Source organism: Grammomys surdaster, unplaced genomic scaffold (assembly GCF_004785775.1).
Source record: "Grammomys surdaster isolate TR1022 unplaced genomic scaffold, NIH_TR_1.0 194, whole genome shotgun sequence".
In the NCBI taxonomy this organism is placed as follows: domain Eukaryota; kingdom Metazoa; phylum Chordata; class Mammalia; order Rodentia; family Muridae; genus Grammomys; species Grammomys surdaster.
The window spans coordinates 12,640,324-12,662,687 of NW_021604639.1; the positions used below are offsets into that span (position 1 = coordinate 12,640,324).

The 22,364-nt window shown below is 41.0% G+C and overlaps 1 protein-coding gene across 1 annotated transcript in view; it reads right to left on the reverse strand.

The window, feature by feature from the left end:
* Window positions 1–11,104: 11,104 nt before the first annotated feature.
* LOC114623178 (scm-like with four MBT domains protein 2) overlaps window positions 11,105–22,364 on the reverse strand; it is a gene marked incomplete at its 5' end in the record, with an annotated part of 57,724 nt that continues 46,464 nt past the window's right edge. The window contains 2 exons of the mRNA XM_028769858.1: window positions 11,105–11,245; window positions 22,001–22,129. Coding sequence (XP_028625691.1) covers window positions 11,105–11,245; window positions 22,001–22,129 — 270 coding nt within the window. The remainder of the gene's footprint in view (window positions 11,246–22,000; window positions 22,130–22,364) is intronic.

Below are 22,364 nucleotides of genomic sequence, written 5' to 3' on the forward strand. Positions count from 1 at the left end.
GGTTTTACTATGCGGGAGAGACATTTAGAAATGTCAGCTAACTGAGTGTTTGGGGAATTGTAACTTAAATGGACCCTATGCCAATATAAATGTTCATCTGGGCTTAAACAACTCATTTTAAAATAGCTCAAATATCACAAGAGTTATTGTCATTCCCAGAACAAGTCTTAGTGACACCTGCTGCTTGGTAACATGGAGAGACTTTTAATGACAATAGCTTTGTGTGTTTAAACTTGGATACATCTCCACTTTGTAAACACACAAGACCAACAGATGAACTCAGTAAGACGTGTTTGAGCTGAGGGGGAGGGGAAAGGGAGGGAGGAACAAAGAGACAGAAAGATGGAGAGACAGAGAGAGACAGAAGTCTGTGCAGACCAGAACTGGTACAGAACACAAAATGTTGGTTTCAGCAGTGGGGCTGGGAATCAGCCTGTAGCCCAGACAAAAGCACTTCCTTTGACTGAATAACACAGAACAGTCTTCATGCAAGTGTTTTGCAGAATGATTTTATTTTCAAAGTCTCCCACAAATGTGCTAGGCCAGAGTTTTAAATAGAAGTCTGGTTCTGATGGTGGCAAGTGTTTCAGGAGAGCTGAGGTGGGGAACAAGGATCAGAGCTTTACCTAGAGGATTAAGGTATGATTTCTTCAACTATAGAAATCTGAGTTTCAGACAGAGTCACCATCTTTCAGTAATTCATCAAAAGGGCAAACACAAGGGGAAAGAGGAAAGGCAATTGATGCATGTGCTTAGGCCTTTTAAATAAGGTGGAATTAGTCCTTTGGCCATGTATGAACTGGAGGGTAGCGACACTGTGGATCCCAGGCAATGGGTACTGTTTCAGCATAGGCTGGAAGAGTCTGTCAAGGTGAAACTGCAGAGCTGTGGACTGAGAACTCCTCTCATTAGCAGATGTTACATATTGCTTTTGCTTTGAGCTCTTGACATTGGTGTATGAACTGTTCCTGCTCCAGCTTTGCCTACATGTGGCAGGGCTTTAGTTTTAACATACTTATTCTTTTACAGTATCATACACACATTGTCTTAGTTAGGGTTTTACTGCTGTGAACAGATACCATGACCAGTACAAATCTTAAAAAGGATAACATTTAATTAGGGCTGGCTTATAGGTTCTGAGATTCAGTCCATTATCATCAAGACAGCAGCATAGCAACATCCAGGCAGGCACGGTACAGGAAGATTAGAGATTTCTATATCTTCATCTGAAGGCTGCTAGGAGAATACTGGTTTCCAGACAGCTAGGATGAGGGTCTTAAAGCCCACAACCACAGTGACACACTTCCTCCAACAAGGCCACACCTACTCCAATATGACCACACCTCCTAATAGTGCCACTCCCTGAGCTAAGCATATACAAACCATCACACATATGGATAAATGTGCTTTTATCATATTCTCTTCATTACCCTTTCAACCTCCTCCCCCCACCAAACCCTTTCTTCTTTCCCAGTAAGTTTCTCTCCTATTTTCATGTCTTAAGAAAAAAATCCTGTGTGAACCAATGAATTTAATCAGAGTTGCCCACATGAGCAAAAATGGGGACTTCCTCCAGAAAAGGCAACTTTCCAGTGCCTACACCACTGAGGAAGGTGACTTCCGCCTCCCCCACTGGACACTGATTCTGTCCTATGAGAGACACTGCTACTTGTGTACAGAAAAAGGTGAACAGAAAAATCTCATGGCAACATTTTATGAAACTATAAAAATCTGAGAAAGGTCTACCAATGGAATAGATACTCAAGCCATGATACATATTCTTTTGAGTTGATACTGTAGTGAAAACAAATCAATGGATTAAATTGATGAATTAAAGGCATGGATAAATGTCATATTTGCAATGATGAACAGAAGAAGCCTAGTGTATATGCATCATGATGAAATAACACTAATGAGTATTTTGAAGAACCACAAAAACAGAATCCATTATTAGCTTTACATTGAAATGCATCAATGTAAAAACTATGCTTAGGAATTTGTACCACTCAAATCAGAATAGTGGTTACCTCTGAAACACAAGGAAAAGAGAGAATGAGGGAACAGTAGGGAGTTTGACAATGAGATAAACATAGATAAATCTGAAGCAAGTACAGCAAAATGGTAAGGTTTTTAGAGGCCAAGTAAGCATGCCTGTGCATATACTATGTTGCATTGGATTAATTCATAGGCTTGTTTGAGTATTTAAATTAGGAGGGCTAGCCCATGTTGCCCAAATGACCCTAGCCAAAGTAAATGGGTCACAAAAATAAAACCAAAACTCATGAATCTGGGAAAGAGGAGGATAGAGAGGAGGAGCTTCATGGGGGAGGGGAGAAATAGAGAGAGAAGAGAGAGACAGACAGAGACAGAAGTTGAGAGAGTGGAGCCGTTAGAGCAAATCGTACACTCACATGAGATTGTATGTGAGTGTAGAATGTGAGACAAAGAACGAAATTAGTTGATCAAAATATAACACATTAAAGATGAAAGTGCTAATATTTAAGAATATTAATGCTGCCTCGCAGAAAACCAGTGAGCCTTTCAAATAGCATACATGACTTAATTTCCATATTGTATTCTAAATACAAATGCAAACATGATGAAATTATAATTGAACATAATGAGATAATGGGCAATTTAATAACACCTTTGCTTTCCAAATGTTCTACAATATAAACATACTACTTTAATAATCAGAGACTACTTTAAAATTTTTCACCTCTAACCTAAGTCTTAATTTGGAAAAGACTTGTATTATGAGTGCCCCAATTACAGGAGGCTGGTGAGTTTCCCAGGTCTGCTGAGTTATGCCAGAATATTTCATTATTGTTTGCACGTTGCATGACTATGATAATAGCTGCTTTTAAATGCATACATTTCATTTGAATTTCCAAGAAAAGAGGCCCCAAGGAAAAGCTTCTAAGTTGAGGGGAGGAAGTATTCTCAGGTGAAGTTAGGCATGGAAAGTCGGAAAATAAATGTTAACAGTGCGTTGTAAGGTTTGGCATGATTCTAAGAGAAGGTGGACACTTGTGACTTGCTGGATTGTACAGAGCAGCCATATTGGGTGTGGGAGGAATTCTTCTGGAGGAGAGATTTGTTAATACAGCCTATATGTCACCAATGAAAGTGAAGGAGAAGCTCTTAAACATTTCCAAATTATGTCAATTGAAACACCTCCTTACTTCATATGGAACTAAAGATTTGAACAGTCAGGTCCATGGCCTCTGAATGCCAGTGAGTGGTTGTGGTTCTTACCATGGAGCTGACAATGACCACAGAGCAGGTGCCTCTGTTTCCCACCTCCATGCATCAATTCCTGGGTACCTGACCATTTTACCCAATGCAATATCCTGGCCACCTTGGGCATGGCTTCACTCATACCTATCTTGTAGGTACCACCAACTAGCTAGGAAGACAGAAAGAAGATGGAAATGTCAGAGTATCTTGGCAGTATTGATGCTGAAGTCAGAAGCTAGACGTGGGTATGGTAGTAGAGATGTCATGTAAATAGGATTGAAGCATTCCCTGCTCCTTGTAACAATACAGTTCATAGTCATTGGTTGTCTTGACATCTAGGTTTACCACAACGTTTGGTGGCATCATGCTAGCTACAACTGGTTTGTAAGAATATCAGCAAAATGCATCAAGTCAGAGGCAGTAGGTAACCTCCACCAATATTTAGAGGCATGCCACATTCATGACTAAGGATTTAGAAATCCTGTGGATTGTCTCAAAAGCTCCTCTACAAAGAATATGCTGTGCTTTCTACCTTTTGCTTCCATCAAAGAGATGATACATGGCTGACATCAAGCTTGTAACATAGCCAAAGACAACCTTGAACTTTTGATCCTCTGACTCCACCTCTGGAGAAGTGGGGTATAGGCCACCATACTCAGATGATGAATTTTAATTATTATACTGAAACTGTATTCCTAAAATTCATTAAGTCTTTTGTGCTGAGAATCACACAGCATTTATTTTGTGTCTAATCCTATTAACTGTGTAAACATGCATAGCTTATTTTTTGGGTTTTTTGTTTTGTTTGTTTGTTTTTTCGAGGCAGGGTTTCTCTGTATAGCCCTGGCTGCCCTGGAATTCACTCAGTAGACCAGGCTGGCCTCGAACTCAGAAATCCACCTGCCTCTGCCTCCCAAGTGCTGGGATTAAAGGCATGCACCACCAGTGCCCAGCTCTTAACTTTTTACCTTTTATAGAAAACTGAAATTTGTGTTCTATAACTGGAAGGTGATAGAATAAGCACTTGAAGTCAGTGGGATGTGAAATATGTGTATGCTTTCCCCTTCCTCCACATTATCTGTCTTTGAGTTCTCTCTCTTCATACCACCCCACATTATGTATATATATGTGTATGTATATGTATGTATGTATATCACACAAACATACACACATATGTACATATATATTCACCTACATATATAATGTGTACACACATATATACCTAATATCTGTACATATGCTTACATGTGTTATATATATATGTGTATATATATGTATATATATACATATGTACACACAAAATTATATATATTACTCTAAAACTTCCCAGCAAAAGTCCACTATCAAAACAGAACAAATCTTGGGGTGAGGAGGCACGGTAATGGTGGGCACTGTATGTTGCCCTGTCATCATATTGACAAGGCAAAACTTCCTTTTATTTATTACTATGATCTATCATTTGGACATACCAGCTACACATGACACTAAATAAACTTTGACCTTACAAGCGAACTACATTCAACAGAGATGTGCCGTGACCTGTGCTTGAACCAGTGTCATAAACACATCTACATGAACACATTCCCACAACTCTTTGTGGCTCAGGTAATATTTTTACCTTAATGGTCTTCACATGGACTCACCCAAGGTCATCTTCACACAATCAGCATTTTGAAACTATGTTCTCGGATCCTTGAGTAAGCATTCTGCTTTTTCATAGACTTAGAACAGTTGTAACACAAACCTCAGAACAAAGAACCTTCTAGTGAACTAAAAGGTGTACATAGTTTGGCTAAGTAGAAGAAAGACAACATGAAAAAAAATTCTTTTGCTTTATTTAATTTAGAAAATTGAAGTATTCATATAGTCAGCATCTAAATTTCTGTTTTCAAGGATATTCAAGTCCAAATAGGAATATGCTGGCTTTATTTATCCAGCTGTCCCGTCCTCTATAAGGTGCTGGCATTATTGGGAAAATGATGTTTCTTATTGTACTTTCTAAAGCTCTGCTTCTGATGTGAAAATTTTGAATTTTCAGTAACAGTAATTAACAAAGAAACAGAAACACCTCATATAAGCCAGGCATGGAGATGCACTCCTGTAATCAGCATGCAGAAAGCTGAGACAGGAGGATTTTGAGTTTGAAGGTAGTTTGAACTGCAAAGTAAGAACTTATATTATAAATCTATTTTTTAACATCTATAAATTAAGAGAATGAAAATTTGTATATGTGAATTTTGACTGTCAATAATACTAAAATTGAATTTAAAATGAAATGAGTTACTTGAAGTTGGACAGAACTGACTCAGTGACTGTCCACTTCTGTTACCCAGAGGCCCAAGCCCCTTTTAACTTTTCACTATCCCTGTGTAATATAAGTCACTGTGGCAGAAAAGGGGAATTCTCTTCACATGAGATGTCAGGGCTATGGTACCTCAGTAACAGACTGATTTTCCTCTCCTTACTTGAATACTCAAGATCTAGTTGTGATAGTAAGTCATCTAATATATCAATGTGGTTATTAAATTAGGGTTCCTATAGAAAGAAAGCAATCTTTCTTCTAAAGTGTCAGGCACCCCTAGCAAATGAAAGATGTTTGAAATTGGGAAGACCAGGAACCATATGAAAGTAAACAATACTATTTTTATGTGCGTGCATGTTCATGTGTATGTGCACATGTATCCACTTGTGTGGAGGTCAGAGGACAAACTCTGGAATCATCTTCTTTGAGGCAGAGTCTCTCATTGGCCAGTGAGTACTGGGGATCCACCTGTCTCCATCTTCACAGACCTGGGATGTCAAGAATGCACTCTAGGTAGTTTCAGCTGGGTTCTCAGTGTGTAACTTGCATCATCAAGCACTTCAATCATTCCCAGAGCCCCATACCACCGTTTGACCATACCTAGAGAGGTATCTTTGGCTGTATAAGGAAAAGATTTGGCTAGCTAAACATGAGCCTGTGGCTGAGCAAGTGAGCACTGGTTTCTGCATCAAGTTCCTGCTTGTGTTCTTGCCTAGATTTCCCTTAATAATGGACCTTGACCTGGAAGTGCAATCATTTCCTCCTCTAAGTTGCTTTGGGTTAGCATCTCATCAAAGGAACGAGAATGCAGTTAGAACAGACACACATTGCCTGAGTAAAGTTCCAGAACAATGAGGTATCTTTGAGAGCTATGGTTCTGACCAAATTAACAACAGATTCTATAATGAAATGCAAAACTGAAACAGACTTCAGAAGAAAGTAACCCTAAATACAAGCCCCGAGCATACGCTCACTAACCTTTGACACATAAACACCAACACCACTGTAAAATTTATTTTTACTTTATTAGCAATGTGGCATCCGTGTTTTCAAGTAAAAAGGGTTTTTTCCATTTAGAATAAAAATTAAAATATAACTCTGATATATATTTTCCTTTATGTACATGGAAACATATATACAGAATACAATCTTACAGCAAACTGAGAGAGCATGCCCTTTGTCCTTTAAACTTCAAATGTAAAGACACTGATTTTTTTCTTTTATGCACCAATACACAAGATATGAACCAAATTTCAATACAAACTTTTCAAAGTGGAACATGAGAGGTAAAGGGCTCCTGCCATTAGTGACTAGGGTTCTCTCTGCTTACAGAGATGATGTTAGCTTGCATTCTGGATGACAGGTAAGATGTTCACTTTTTCTTTTATTGAAATTTAAAAAAAAAAACCCTTCCCACAGTTTTCATAACATAGCATCTTTTTTAGCAAAAGATTGTTCTAAAACTTTCCTTCTTCAGTGCTCTTCTTTGTCCCACCCAAAGTACTGCTCTGCCTCGGTTCTGTGACATGGCCTACATCTCCTTGGTACTGAGTCTTAGTCATCAAAAAAAAAAACTGAACAAGGATGTGTATAGTTCAAAAAACTGAATCATTATTCATCATTTCAACCACAAAGGCTTTTAAAACCGAAACCCAAGGAGAGCAGGCAGAACAGCAGTTATGAATTTTCAGCAAATTAAATGGGTTACGAATACCACAATTTTGTTCTGCCATAGCATAGTTTGGATACCTGCAAACCACCCTAGTTTTAAAAGGCTATGAGAATTATGCAATTTAAGAAGTTAATCTGATTAAAGAGAGTGGTTTTCAGAAAATTTGCGAACAGAAAGCAATAGCGAGCAAGTAGAAGAATTAGGTTGTATGGTTGCCAGTTCAGCTCCTCCTTCCTATTTAATTATTGCACCAAAGAGACACAAGCAGTAGATGTCCCCAGAGACTTCTGGCATAAACACTACAGCTATCTTAATTTACATTTTCTCCTTCCAAATAATTGCACACTCAATCACAGCTCTCTCAAGACAGGATAGAGAGCAACTGGAGCCTAGACTCAATATCTTAACCCAAAAACAGCAATGTCAAACCACAACGAAGATCCTGATGCTGATCTGTACTGATTCTTTACACAGAAATGAATACAAATGGATGGCATACAAAATAAGTACGAAAATCCTGAGTGCTTCCAAAACTCAGGGACAAACCTCAGGAAGCAGTATTCGGTGTAAGATAGAAGACAAAGCCAATATTTGCCTCATACAGCACTCAAAATTCTATGGCATAGATTAGGAGGGACCCATCTTCAAAAGGCTGATCAAAAGGAACCATCTAAAGATGGCAGTGAAGGTCAGCTGTGGCAGTGTTAAAGTATGGATCATTTTAATTTATTGAGGACCAAATCAAAGCAAGCATGGGAAATGATCTTTTGAATATGATCAAATAAGGTCTAGGGACTCAAATAGCTATAGAGCTCAAATGCTGTCTGTGAGTCAAACTCTGATCAAAGACATCTAATTTTAAAAGTGACAGACCAGTTCTCCGTGCTCTAGATTAGAAACTGTGGTGAAGGATACCATTGTTGAATAACAAAGATATGCAATGCCAGTATAGCCTGCTTTGATCAGGGTGTGTTTTATTTGGTGGCCAGGATCCCTTTTTTTTTTATTATAACTATACAGTACAAATATACTATGGAAATTGTGGGTGGAAACAAACTCCCTATGTTTTAAGGTGGGCAGTAAGTGACAGACTGTCATTATTTAAGTTCAGGTGGCATTTCTATTCCTCAGTCCCATGACATGGACTGTGTGATGTCTGCTCAGCTGGTTACAGGAGGCCATGAATGGAGTGATGTGACCAAGGTGTAGGTACATGGAGGAGAGGATGTTGGTCCCAGAAGATAATCAGAGATAAGGAAATGACACCATCAAGAAGAGATGAGGCAAAGACATAATTTCAAGGTATTTAGGGCAGAATATTTTTGGTATATGTGTATAAAATCCATTTATTTCTTCCCAATCATTCTTGGAAATCAACTCTATGTTTCAGACAAAAGCAGTGAGAAGCAAGTCTAGAGAGAAACAAAATCCACATTACAATCTGGTGGCAAAGTTGCATTCCGTCCGTGAGCATGCCATCCTGGGATCAAAGCTCTGGAGGACACTGGCACCTCTCCAAGAAAAATCATCCTCTTTGGTCATCAAAATACTTCAAGTCTACTGGGGGGATGGTGGCTTGCATGTTAACAGCCACTATGATTACAGTGGCCTCTGGTTGGGCACTCTTGTGGTAAGATTACTGTCATTTCTTCCTTGCCAAAGCTAAAGTTTAGGCTGGAAGAAGCGACACTGCAGAGAGAGACAGATGCTAAACTGCAAGGCTGATGCATGAAGAGAGGCTGGGATACTTGGTTCCATAGGAAGAAGGGTTTCTGAAACAATGGTGGACATGTCCTGACAGGATTTTCTGTTAATTCTTTTCTGGCTCTTTCTGTGAGCTGATCAGACCTCTAGGAAATCCCCATGTTCTGAGGCAACACACCTCCTCCTCTGTGTCATTACTGGAAATGGCATGAGAAGGCCACATTTGTTCTGAAAGCATACCATGTTCTAGCAATACCATAGCCGCATCCCGTTTCAGATGCAAAAGAAATAGCTCATCTTGAAAAGACCACAGTGAGGGATCAAGGAGGAGGAGAAATGCCACCCTATCTTGAAATAGATACCCTTTCCAACCGATAGATTGAGTATTTATGGCCAAAAGTATGTGGCTAAGAAGGCAGACAAATCGAGGAAGGTTCAACATGTAGCTTAGAAAAGAGAAATCCAACACAAACCCCATCAGGGGCAGCTCCATCCTTACAGCTCCACACAGGACACAGTCCAAACACCTAGACATACCCATTTACCAAAGGTCTACAGCTTGACCATAGAAAAAACAGCTCCAGGGAAAACTAAAGAGTCTCAACCACAAATAATTCACTTTCTAATTCTATCTGCAACCAGTGTCGAGAATGGGTAACCAGCATATGCAACCAGAGTTTTGAAAACCTGATGGACTACCATGCCTTAAAACTCTGCCAAAACACAAGCAGCTCTCAGTTTGTTATTCCATGCTCTGGGGCAGTTGTGATTCTAGTCAAAGAAGAAAAATGAATGTAATTATGAAAAACAATATATGGAAAGCCACAAAGTAAACCAGTAAGGCCCAGATAGGTGGGAAGTTAAGCTTCCAAAGTGAGGCACTCCTAAGCAGAGCAAAAGTTTGGTTTCTTTGTCTGGTTTTCAAAAGACATGGAGGTGACCTCCACACTATAATGTACCTTGGCCCCTTTGGGTTTCCAAGCACATGTTGAACTGCTCATAGGAAAACCCAGATGAGAGCTGGATATCAGCCAAATTTTACAATCACTGATTAGTCTATGAATGACTTAGTGAAATTTGATAAACAACCCCAAAGAGAGTGAAAGGTAGAAACTGGAGGGTTAAATTCTGTGGCCACACTTTTTGTCATTTTGGTCTACCTAGACTCCTCTCTAGCAAGAGCAGAGAGAAGGCATACTCAATGCTTCACTACTAAAGGTCCTGACTTTCCCCTCAATGGGAACTTGGAACTTGTGGAGTTACCCAAGGACATGAAGTTGGCCATTAGCCAATGGATGGAAACCAACTGGATCCAGATCCAGTATTTGCTCGGCTGTCTTATGCTATGGAATACTGCTCCCCTCTGCTTGCTTTCCATGTGGCAAGCCAGGCACTAGCAGAAGAGAGGCTCAGAAGGACACAGTTAGTTCATGAAAATGCTTGTCCCAAAATCTTGTCCTATACTTGACCCCTGAAAGCTTCTCTTCAATACAGAATTTGATACTTCCCTAAAGCAGCCTCCTCCTGACAGGTCACAGTGATCTTAGAACATTGAAGCTATAGGTCTGCAGGAGACTACAGAGAGTGTTTGCTACTCTAAATGCTCTAGGCTTTGCTCACAGGGTAGCTGTTTCATGGCAAGCCGCCATACTTGAGAAAAGGCACCTCTGACAGAGGACGGAGCTGAACAGAGCCCAGAGTTGTGTGGGAGAATGGAGGTTAAGTGAGATCACGTGGAATAGGTGACTGTAAATCACGGCAGCTCGCATGTGTGTGGCAGACAGAGTTGCAAGAGACTTTGAGACTGAGTCAGGCAAAAGCGGTAGCAAGATGGGTCTCCCAAGAACCTAGACCTCAGTGAAGGAAACCTGACTTCCAGAAAACTGCCAGGTTTGAGCAGAAGAAAAAAAAAAAAAAGGAAACTCAGAGGTCCTGAGGCAGGGAAGGTCTGTCTCAGAACTTTCACAATACTCTCAGAGCTGCTGGTGCTCCTTCCATGTGCTTTAAAAACATAGGACTATCAAATAGGCTGGTGCAAAAAGGAGGTCCTGGGCTTGTGGCTTTTTGGAGATCACCAATGATTGTGCCATTTCACAAAGCCCAGGAAATCAAGGTCTCAGTTCTGGAAACTTTTACAACAAACACAGCAATATCAGAATCAGGCGACACCTGCCAAGAAGGGAGAGTTAGTTGGCATACTGAGCATAGAAAGCCACCTTCACTCTCTCGATCTGATGGCATAACTTGATAGCAGGTCCCAGCTTCAGCTCCATGCACTCCTGCACTGTTGGGAGAGTCAGCAGGAGGAGTGCCTGGCCATCGATGTCCTGACAGAAGAGAAAGCCATGTTAGACACAAAGTAGAATATACTTGGAAGATGTGTTTGTCTTGTCAAGCTTTATCCTGGAGCTAAATCTTTTTAAAAACCTGTTCTTTCTGTTTTTAAACTTGTGAGCATATTATCACAAGTAACAATTAGCTTGATGACTACTGAATGCTTGCGTTAATAAAATTTTGTGTGTGTGTGTGTGTGTGTGTGTGTGTGTGTGTGTGTGTAGAGGTCAGAGGAAATCTTTGGGTGTTTGTCCACACTCCCTACCTTGTTTGAGGCAGGTTATCCCAGGCAGGTTAGCTGGCCTGTAATTCTGTCTCTGCCTTACATCTCCTCCCAGGAGTGTGCTCGGATTACAAATGCATGTACACTATTATCCCTGGCTTTTTATTGGTTTTGGGGATACAAACTTGGGTCATCAGTTTGCAAGGCTCTACCCATTGATCTCCTACCCCGATAAAATATTTTTTTGCTAAGAACATTTTAGCTCCTCTGGAATTCCTGAGCTTTTCCTGGTGGATACAGGCAATGGAACAGTTAGGATGTTCTGGAAGTTGTTTCCCAGGTTTACTATCCTGTTCTGGGACAGCAACTTCTTAGTTCCAAGTCAGGTCCTTCTATGCTAATCTGAATACCAGAAAAGAGATGGACACCAAAAAATACTAACTCTTACTGCTTTGTACAGTCTGATATTTTATCACCAGGATAGGTGATAAGGCCCCAAAGAGAGAGATGTCAACTACATACTATGATTTTCCAAAGGAAAACACATACATGTGTGTGTGTATACAGACAGACAAACAGGCACGCAGACAAACAGAGATACACTATGACGTAAGGGCTATACCTACCTTGCTCCAGTGTTCTCATTGCTACCTAGCAATAAAGACTGCCCAGTGTATACCACCACTGCTACATGTGCCATGCCCTAAACCATTTTTATTGCTCATAGAATCATAACATAGTATATTCAAATGAAACCCAAGGCAGTGTCATATGGCAATTCAACACCCCTAAAAAACATCTTTAGAAGAAAATCTTTTACATTAGAAGCTACCCTCCAAAACTATTAGAGCTAAAGAATCTTCCAGATATATAAGAAATATCATGTATATACATAAAAAGTATGAAAAAATGAAAACTACACGGTGCCTTCAGAGGAATCCGCTAGCAAGCAACAGACCCCTAAAGAAATGCACAAAATGCCTACATTCAAAAGAATGGCTCCACGGAAGCTAAAGGAGATACAAGAGAGGAGGCCGGGTCCTAGTAGGAATGATGAATTTAGCCAAGTGATCAAGATTGGGATAAAGAACCAAAGCAAAACCCAGGAGCTAAAGAATTGAGTGAACCAGCCCCAGACAGCAGCAGAAGCCTCAGCAAGCAGACAGGAAGAGCTCTCAACTTGAAGAGAAATTTTTTGACATAACATATTCAGACACAGAGGAGTAGAAGGGAAAAATAAGCAGTCAAGTAAGCAGTAAGAGATTCCACAAAATGAATGAATATTCAAATGAATGTCTTAGAAAGGAAGGGTGGGACCCCAAAAATCTAACTGATGAAATAACAGCACTAAACAACTGAGATCTTAAGAAATATGGACATTCGGGGCTGGGAGGCTCAGAAAAACTGGACAAATACATAGTAAGGTGAGAGGACCCACGAGAAAGACAGAATTCCAAAAGAGTAAGAGAAAGGTGCTGAGTTACATATTAGGGGATCCTCATGAGATAACAGATTTCTCAGCAGACATCTCCACAGTCAGGAGGGAATGCCACATTAAAAGTTCCAAAAGAATGAGCACAAGTCTGCCCAGAGCTCTACAGCAAGACCTAACCTAAAAATAAATAAATAAATAAATAAACAACTTAAAGACACCTTCTGAAAGAGATATCTAATCACCAGATTAGATCTCCAAAACTTCCCACGTGACCATCGTGAAAACACACTCACACCTGTGCACATACACACACAATCATCAGAGTGAGTTGCACTTGGGTTCAGGACTGGTTTCTCCTTGTTCTACTACACCTTGCTATATCTATACAACAGGTGGTATATTATGATAATATCCATTAAGTGACTGTTAAATCTGCTATGGGAAGGAGGACACAAAAATGCACTCCAAAGCCCTGGGCATTCTGTTAATGTGTGTCTCCACCAGCTCACTTCCTATAGCAGGCTGGTTTGTTCCTGTAGATGCCTTTTAATTGTGTAGCTGAGCTTAACTGTAATCTACTCTTGCTATTTCCCAGTGCAGGCTTCCTATTTCAGTGGGAATAATTGAGAATAAGAGAGATCAGAGGCTTGAAGTGGTGCTGAGTCAGTGGTGAACTGAACTCAGAATAGCAGAATTTCAGCCATGTGAAATTTTACACTCCTGACTCTCATGAACCACAAGGACTCAATAGCCATTCACCATTGCCTAGGTATGCATTATAGAAATCACCCATCAACACACTTCATAGAGATCTTCCTATCTTAAAGAAATTTTTTTTTCCTAAAGCTCTAATAGCACAGATACCTAAGTATGAAAAGAATGTAGCTGTGAGAACAGCAGTGTCAGGAGAAGTATCACTTATCATCTAAGGACTGCCAGCAAGAGCAAGGGGCTTATTACCCCATCAGATCCCATATCCGAAATATTACATGATAAATACAGCAACAGGAAAATCACACCCACTTAAAATATCACCAAGAATGCTGCTTACTACTTTTAAATTATAAAAGAGCATTGGGTGTACTGAAAATAAGCCACGTTTCAATAAAGACACATGTGACCTTATCAAAACTCAAAAATGAGTTGATCTCTCTTTTATGCAGCCATAAAGAAAATGAATGAAACATCTGTGTGTTTCCACGTTGCATATGAAACGTGACCTCCCCTTTTCCTATATTGTTCTACCAGGTCACTTTACTCTTCTGAGGCCGCTATTTAGAAGGATGACAGTAGCTTGAGAAACAGGAAGTGCTAAGGTGCAGATCACCTAACACTTGAAGCCATGAAGCCAACGGGGTGCTCACTGATTTTGAAGGGAGTATCAAGTAAGAGATGTTAATAGCTGGTTTGTGTTCCTAGTTCTACCTTCAACACTTCAAACAACAACAACAGCAAAAATGAAAACCAACTGCCTTTCATACAGACAATAGTTCCAGATCACCTAACACTTGAAGAAACCTACCCCACATTTAAATCTTTTTCCAAAAGACTTTTTCTTTAACTATAGGAAAGAGTTGGTGGAATATCTGTTGAGCATAAATGTAAAGTTTATAAAGTTTTAAGACCATCGACTTCCTAACAGCCAATGTGGCCCTACTGGGTGCCTTAAATCACCCCCAAAAGACATACCAATTTCTACACTGCCAGAGTGTGGCTCATTTCAAAAATCTGTTCCTTGAACATCAACCATTTGCCACTTGAAATAAATATACTGTACAAGCAACCATCCACACATGCAGGCAGTAGCACAGTGATCACATCGAGCAAAGCCTCAGCTCACTAAGAGGGGTACCACCATGACAGAGACCATCCAGCAGGTACTTGACTGACCTGCATGCAATGTTGAGCACACAAACATCCTATGAAGGCAGAGATGTTCAACACAGGCGTGAAATAATAAAGTTAGTCCTGGAGACTAAATAAGAACTGTTCCACTACTTTCCAGATTTGCTTTAAACTGTAAGCTCATACCTGCCCGTGACACCCTTTTCCTTTGGTCTGGACAACTCATTTTGTCTGTGTACTTTGTTCAAATCAACCCCAAGTTTAAAGGGAGGGGTCTGTTCTAAGGCTGTTACTGGAAGGGGGAGGAGAGTGTATACTTCCTGGTCTGACTTACAAGCTGGGCAGCCTGGAGCAGAAGCAGAAAGAGAACACATGTTCGAAGCTCTTGCTCAAGAGCCTGCTTACCTGAGTTGTACACAGAAGCTAAGTTTTCATCCCTGGCACGGACAGCTGCATGAAGCTCTAGTTACAGGCTAACTCATCAATTCTAACCAGTATGACTAATTAAGAGACCCTTCACTCTGCTATTTTGCTTAGAAAAATTAATTTAAAAATTATACCCAAGACCTAAAGGTGGGGGATGCTTAAAACTACTACTGCAGCTTGCCCATATAAGCATCTGGGACATTGGCACTTTCTTCCAGCTTTGTATTCAGTCAGCTTTTCCCGAAGCACCACACACAAGGAGGTTACTCTAAATTGCAGGAGAATGAGGACTTGTTTTGCATATGGTTGGCTATAAAGACATCTGTATCTACAGCATCCTCTTCTAACATTTAATTTTTTGAGGATTTTATACATAAGAACTATATGTACACCATTTTTACTCTTCTTCCCACTCCAATACCTGCTGTTAGCAGTCCTCTCTAGACTCTCTAGTCCTAGGCATGATGAAGGCATGTGACTGTTTCCCCCAACGGCTGACATGCTGAAAGGCAAGAGTATGGAGGAGAACAAGTCAGGTAGCAATTGGGAAATTGTCAGTTAAGGCAATGACGGTATACATTGGAGTTCCCAGTGTGTAAGATTTGAACAGAAGTTTGACTCAGAAGTTCTGAGTCATGTGTATGGGGAACTGTAGGCTGAATCCTGCTGTTTGGCTAAACTGACACACTGTTGTGCTGCCTTTTATGTATGTGTTTCTACACATACATGAATGCTGCTCCCAGCTTCAATTGGAGAAGCGGACAGAGGTGGACAGCGGTGAATGCAGAGACTCATGGCTATTCAAGATGCTGAGAAGATGCACAGGTGAGGGCTCAGTCGCAGACAAGTCATTCAAACTATCCTTTCGAAAGTATCTTCTGGGCAAGGCACAGTCACTGCAACCTTGAACTCACAGTAGCTGTGGATTCTTGCACCAGGACTGTAGAAGGACTGGCCCCTCCACTGTCAGACATGGATGGAGGAAAGCCCCCACCGTGACTCTACTGCTTACTGCCTAACTATTTACTACTGACAGACTCAGAGAGAATGGAAATCAGAAATTATCTTCTTTTGGCCCTGCCTGTGTCTCCCTTGTCTTCTTTGCCATGGATTTCTTCCCAGTGCAGAAGGGCTTGCACTCTTTGGGCCCTGAAAGCAGTGAGCATTTACTGGCCTTCTCTAGCAGGGCAACTCCTGAGATTGGGGGGAAAGTGGCTGGTTCTATGTTAGCTATGTTCCCGCTGATGTTTCAAGCCATCCTTAGATGGCCCTGGAAATGGTTTACAAACCCCAAATTCCTGATTTGGGGAAAGGGACTAATAAATAAGGCGAGGAGTTGATGGAGAGAGGAGGGAGCTAGAAGATGTGTGGGGAAGAGAGCGATCACAGTATATTATATAGATGCATGGGACTGTCTAGTAACAAAGTTAATAAAAAGGAAAGAAGAATTATAGAACAGATTTGACTTAGGAGCCCTCAATACCTTTACTAAAGCAGATGAATGTCCTCAACATACTAAGTTAGCAATTTAAAAGTATGCTTTATCCACAGAAATTAGAACATTATATAGAGGGAGGCTTGAAATACAGAGGCAGAAATAATGAGCAGATTTTATCTCCTTGATACACTTTCCCAATCTTGTTTTGCTTTTAAAATCTTTTTAATCGACTAAAGAATACAGGTAATAGAACTAACAAACCTTAGTTGTAGTTGTGCATGTGGAATGTTTGCATGTTTCCGCAACCAGTGAGGGAGATAATGAGCTAACTACTTGGCACCTATGTGTACATTCTTCAAATTGTGTGTGTCTAACCCACTCCAGCCATTGGCTATGTGTGTTTTAAAAGAAAACTTGATGTGGGGATGGTTCACTGATAAAGTGCTTCCTATGCACACATGAGGACCAGAGTTCAGACTCGCAGCATCCGTGTAAAGCTAGATGCAGAGATGCATGCCTGAGATCTCAGAACAGGGAAGGAATAGGTGGTGAGATCTCTGGAGCATGCTAGCCAGTCGGTCTAGGCCAATCGCATAATAGATCAAATAAAACAAAACCTTAATTGTAGTTCTGTAGAATGAGATAATAGAATAAAATAAATTGAACAAAATAAAAAGTAAAAAGTAAAATCACGAAATAAGCAAAAGTCATTAGGTGAGGAAACAATTCAGAAACTGATTTTACAATGACATTACACAGAAGATTCTAGGCAGTCAGTCCAATGTTCAAAGAAATACTGAGCTCTTTACATACTGTCTGAACCAGGACAGGATTCCACAGCCCACTGTACAACATGGCAGTAAAGGCTGGGGTCACAGCATTAAGTAGAACAGCCGACCTAACAGACACCACGCAGGCTAGAGGAGACCATTTAAAAATGATGTCAAAGACTTTGAAATGGCATTCTCTGACCTTTTCAGATCAGGTGCCCCTTCTGTCCTGGATCCAGCACATAGCCCAGCGTCCTGCCACTAGACTTCACCCAAGAAAAGAGACAAATATGAATGATCAGTGCCCGCTCTCCTGCTTCCTCAGCAGCGGCAGACGGAAGCCGAGTTTTAAAGGGGTTTCAGCGTTGAGGTCATAGGTTAGAAAAAGAGCATACTGCCTCATGAATTTCAAGGGTAGCAGCATGGGGGGGAAAAAGCAGAAAGAGGTCACGTTTTTGAAACCTAGGATCTGGTTTACCTATGTTCCACAGAAGCAGCCTTTAAACATCTCGGACTAAGCTGACTTTGAGAACCTCTGTACAAGACGTGCCGAGGGAAAGGGCTATAGCCAAACAATCCCATTAACTAGAAACCCTTCACCCTCCTCTTTATCTGGGAAAATATTCATCCAAAACTAGGCCTGATATCTAGAGATGGAACGTGCCTAAAAGGTAGTAGTCTTTCCATATTTGAGCCACCTGAGGGCCCACGACTGCTACTTCTGCATACTCCCACCTCATTTCCCTAAATATTAGAGAATATGATTCCTGTGTGTCACGGTTTTGACAAGACCATGCTACTCAGAATATAACCAGGCCTCTAATTCCCACGCTGCCTGCTAAAAGCAGCTAGGATTGGACCATCCGGTCGTCACTCTTTTACAAAGACTAACCCTAGGCTAACCCTTATGTTAGATTCACTCCTGCTGTAGATTCACAGAAGGCTTATTGCAATTCATAGTGGGGTAGGAAATAGAAAGGGGTAAATAAGAAAAAGCTGGACAAAAAGGGACACAGAGATGACATTGTAAAACATGGAAGAGCGAAGGAGGAATGCCCCTGTGTCATGAGTCTCTTCTCATGGACCGTGTAGGTTACACACCAGACTCAGAGGTGATTGAGTTTTCATAAATATGCTCCAATATGATTCCTAAGTGCTGGCAGGCCAGTTATTACATTAGACAGAATCACTCATGGACTACTAATGCTAAGGAGACAGACTCAGATAAAATATACCACATGAAAATAAGCAGACTCACCACAACTGCAGAACATTTTGAAGGAATAAACTATGACCTGATGCACAATGGGGATGTTACACTGAGGACATGGGGATTTCATATGTACTTGGCTAGAGTTCACCAGGACATGGCAGCTCTTTAATGGGAGTATCTGGGATGCAAGGGCAGGCACATAGAGGGTCCCTCCTCAATGCGACTGTGTTAAAGCTGAAGGGCTTTAGGATAGAGGCCTGATCCTGAGGACCATGACCTAACCTGGATGGATACAGTGGAAGTATGTCACCAAGTGTTTGGCTTGGAACCTTGTTCCAGACACCTCCCCACCTGTGTTTGCTTTCTGGCCATCAGAAGTATGCAGTTCTGCTTCATCGTGGCATGCCATGAACGCATGGCCACATGAGCTCAGAAATATCAGATCCACACAACCATAGACTGAAAGAAGTTAAACTAAAGCTCCTGTCCTTGCAAGAAGGATGAAAATGGAAAAACATGTGGGTCATGGGACAGGAAGAAGAGGAAAACCCTCAGAGAGAACTCAAAGCTGCCAATGATCCTTTAACATTCTCATAAAATAAGCGACTCTTTCAGACAGCCTACTTCTCTTGTGAGCAGATTGACTGGCAATGGGTGAGCATATAGGCTATGCTATTCAGGGTCATGTGTTTAAAACCACATGACAGATGAGTGGATTCTCTCTGTATAATGTTCAGATCGGTAGCATGAAATTACAGAGAGTAGCTTTTACTAAGAGGCTGCCACAGCATTTTGGAAATATAAGGCATGCATGCTGGCAATGGAGGGTGTGTAACGTCTGCAATTACTCCCAGTGATCAGAACCATCTCTGAATTCCTACCATCCCTAGGCATGAGCATACACAGCTATGGTCAGTCTGTACACTGTGATCTCCTGTGCAGGCCAGTGAATAATCTGAAGGCATCCAGTTCATCTGACAGCTCAGAAAACGCTTTCTGGAGGTCTCACCCAATCAAAGCACTGCCATTTGGACAAAATGATGCTAAAAAAAAGTTAGTAAAAATAAGTCATTAAAAGTCTAATGGACCAGAAAGGATTCAAGTGTCCACATGTTTTAGACAAACCAGCAGGCAACATAATTTTTTTTATTATAACAGTTGAAAATCCCTAATGTGAAATGCAAAATTAACTGGGAACAAGACTCATCCATTAAAAGCCCACCTAATGTCTAAATCAAGGACAAAGCTTTTAGTGGATGTCAGAGGAGGTGGGTGGAGGAAGCTGTTGCCCACTCTTTGAATCTATGGTAGAATGTACCAGCAAGTTCATTTCCTTGAAACAATCTGAGGTATTGTTGGAAACTAAGCTTAGCAGAGATAAAAAAAAGGAATTTAAAAGTAGTGTTTTAGCTACCCACCCCACAAGCCAGCACCTCACTGAGAATTTGTACAATTCTGAACACAGTATCAACACAGGAACCTGGGAACCATTTATGCTAAGGATGTTCTTGAGCTCCCACCTAACTTAGAGTCTAGAAGTCACAAAAACAAAAAAAACTATCCATTATTCTGGCTCAGAGCAGAATAATGTTTCTAAATTGAAATGGAACATTTGGGTCTTAAACCAAAATAAAAGTTAATATTTATAAAGAATGACACATTTCACTGTCATGTTTTAGACATTATAAGGTATGTACAGCAGGTATTAGATCATAGGTTGAATGTAACATACATATAGTGGTGTATTTAAACCTATATAGACAGGATTTGTCCTGTACTTAATACGACAGGTTTCCTCTTTTTTTTTTTTTAACATCACTATGTCTAAGTAAGTACCAGACTGGAAAAACGCTGCCTCAGAAAGTACTTTACAGGATCTCTTAACTATTGCTTTGTGTTTGTTTCTAAGATGGAGATGAAATTTTATCAGTAAGCCCTGTATCAGCTAAGCTACAGCACTGTTCACCATTTCCTGTCTTGTCTGTGCGCTGTAATGAAAAGACAGATCATTGGTCTTATTCTTTAGGTCAGAAAGCACGTCTCCCTGTCTGCCTCTCTGTCTGAACCTAGAGAAGGAGAGCAGTGGACAGCAGAAAGTCAGGAGCCGGACCTCCTGTCTGGCTCCCGTTTGTGCCTTCCATATGACCTCCTCTACAGTCTGCAGAAGTTTCCAGAGCAAATGAGATTAATCACTTCACCTCGTGGGTATCAGGGCAGCAGAGCTTGGATACCAAGAACTACACTCATGGGAGCGGGAGGCGGAGTCCTGGGATGCTCTCTAACTTTCCTTTCACAGCATATCACTGCATTGACTTGGACAGAAAGACAGAAAATCCTCTATACCAATGGGAAATCAGACTCTTTTTTCTGCCTTACTGTTTAAAATTTTATCTCCTCAAATTATTAGCTTATTAAATGTAAAAACAGACTAGATAGGTATATTTTTAACCAACTATATAGAAAATAGTATTTAAAAAATATTAGGACTGAAATGTAAATAAAACATCCAATAAAAAAAAATATTAGGACTTAAAAGACAGATATTTACTCTGTAGGGTTTTGATGGTTAGTGACCCTCCACCCCAGTATAAGAAAGATGGCTGAGTCAGACACAGTAAAGAAGACAGCAAGCAAGTTCCATCAAGTCTCTGCTTCAAGTTCCTGCTTCTGGGTTCCTTTCTTGAGCTCTTTCCCTGACAACCGTTCGTTCTAGACTATGAGCAGTAAGAGAAAATCAATTCTTTCCTCTCTAGGCTGAGAGTGGGTTTTATCACAGCAATAGCAAAACAGAAACTGATACCAGGAAGTGGGCTACAGCTGTGAATAAGGGCGGAGCCTAGATGTTCACTCTTCACCTGCCAGTAACACGTACTTCTCTGTCAGAAAACCCTCATGTCAGGTGCACCGTACCTGCTCAGCACCATGGACAAGCCTGCTTACAGACTGCAGTATGCAGCCTAAGAGCATGTGAAACTATCCCTCCACAGTGAGTCACAAAGAAGCCATAGGCAATTCCTTTAAGAGTCTCAGGGCCAGGAAGACAGTTCAGTCAGTCGAATAGTCGCCTTGTAAGGACTTGATCCCCAGGACTTACATTAAAAAGCTGAGTGTGCTGGGATGTGCTTGGAATTCCAGCATTTGGGAGGCCCAAGCCAGTGAGTGAACCTGTCTCATAAAGGTGATATCGCTTGAGGAAGGATACCCTGTGGTGTCCTCTGGGCCTCAAACATATATGCATATATATGTGCACACAGGTGTGCATGTAACTGCACACACATGAACATGCATAACTGCACACACACACAAAGATACATACTCTTATGCACAGACATACAAACACACAAAGACAAGACCCTGGAGACCAGAAAATAAACTGATGACACAGAAAGCCACTGTACCTGCTCCTGAAAGATCCTGGCCAAAGGCGCACAGTCAGTCAGCTTAATGAATCGTACCACATCCGTGACCGACCACTCCAGTGGGTTGCTCTCAAGAATCAGTCTCTCCTCCTCTGATTGCCTTGAATCCTGCAGCGAAAGGGGCAGGGCACTGTCATTGCACACTGTGGGCCTAGCTGTATCATCTTAATAACCTCTGTGCCTCCACACTGCTGGACCAGGACTCCTAGCTCTCTTGGTTTCTCACTGGGCACGCGGACAGAATTCAGTCTCTACAAACTTTCCTAGCAATCTGACGCTGGTGACTTCTACACCTGCAATGATCTGGGTATCTTCAAAAGCTCAAAACCATTAACAACAGAAG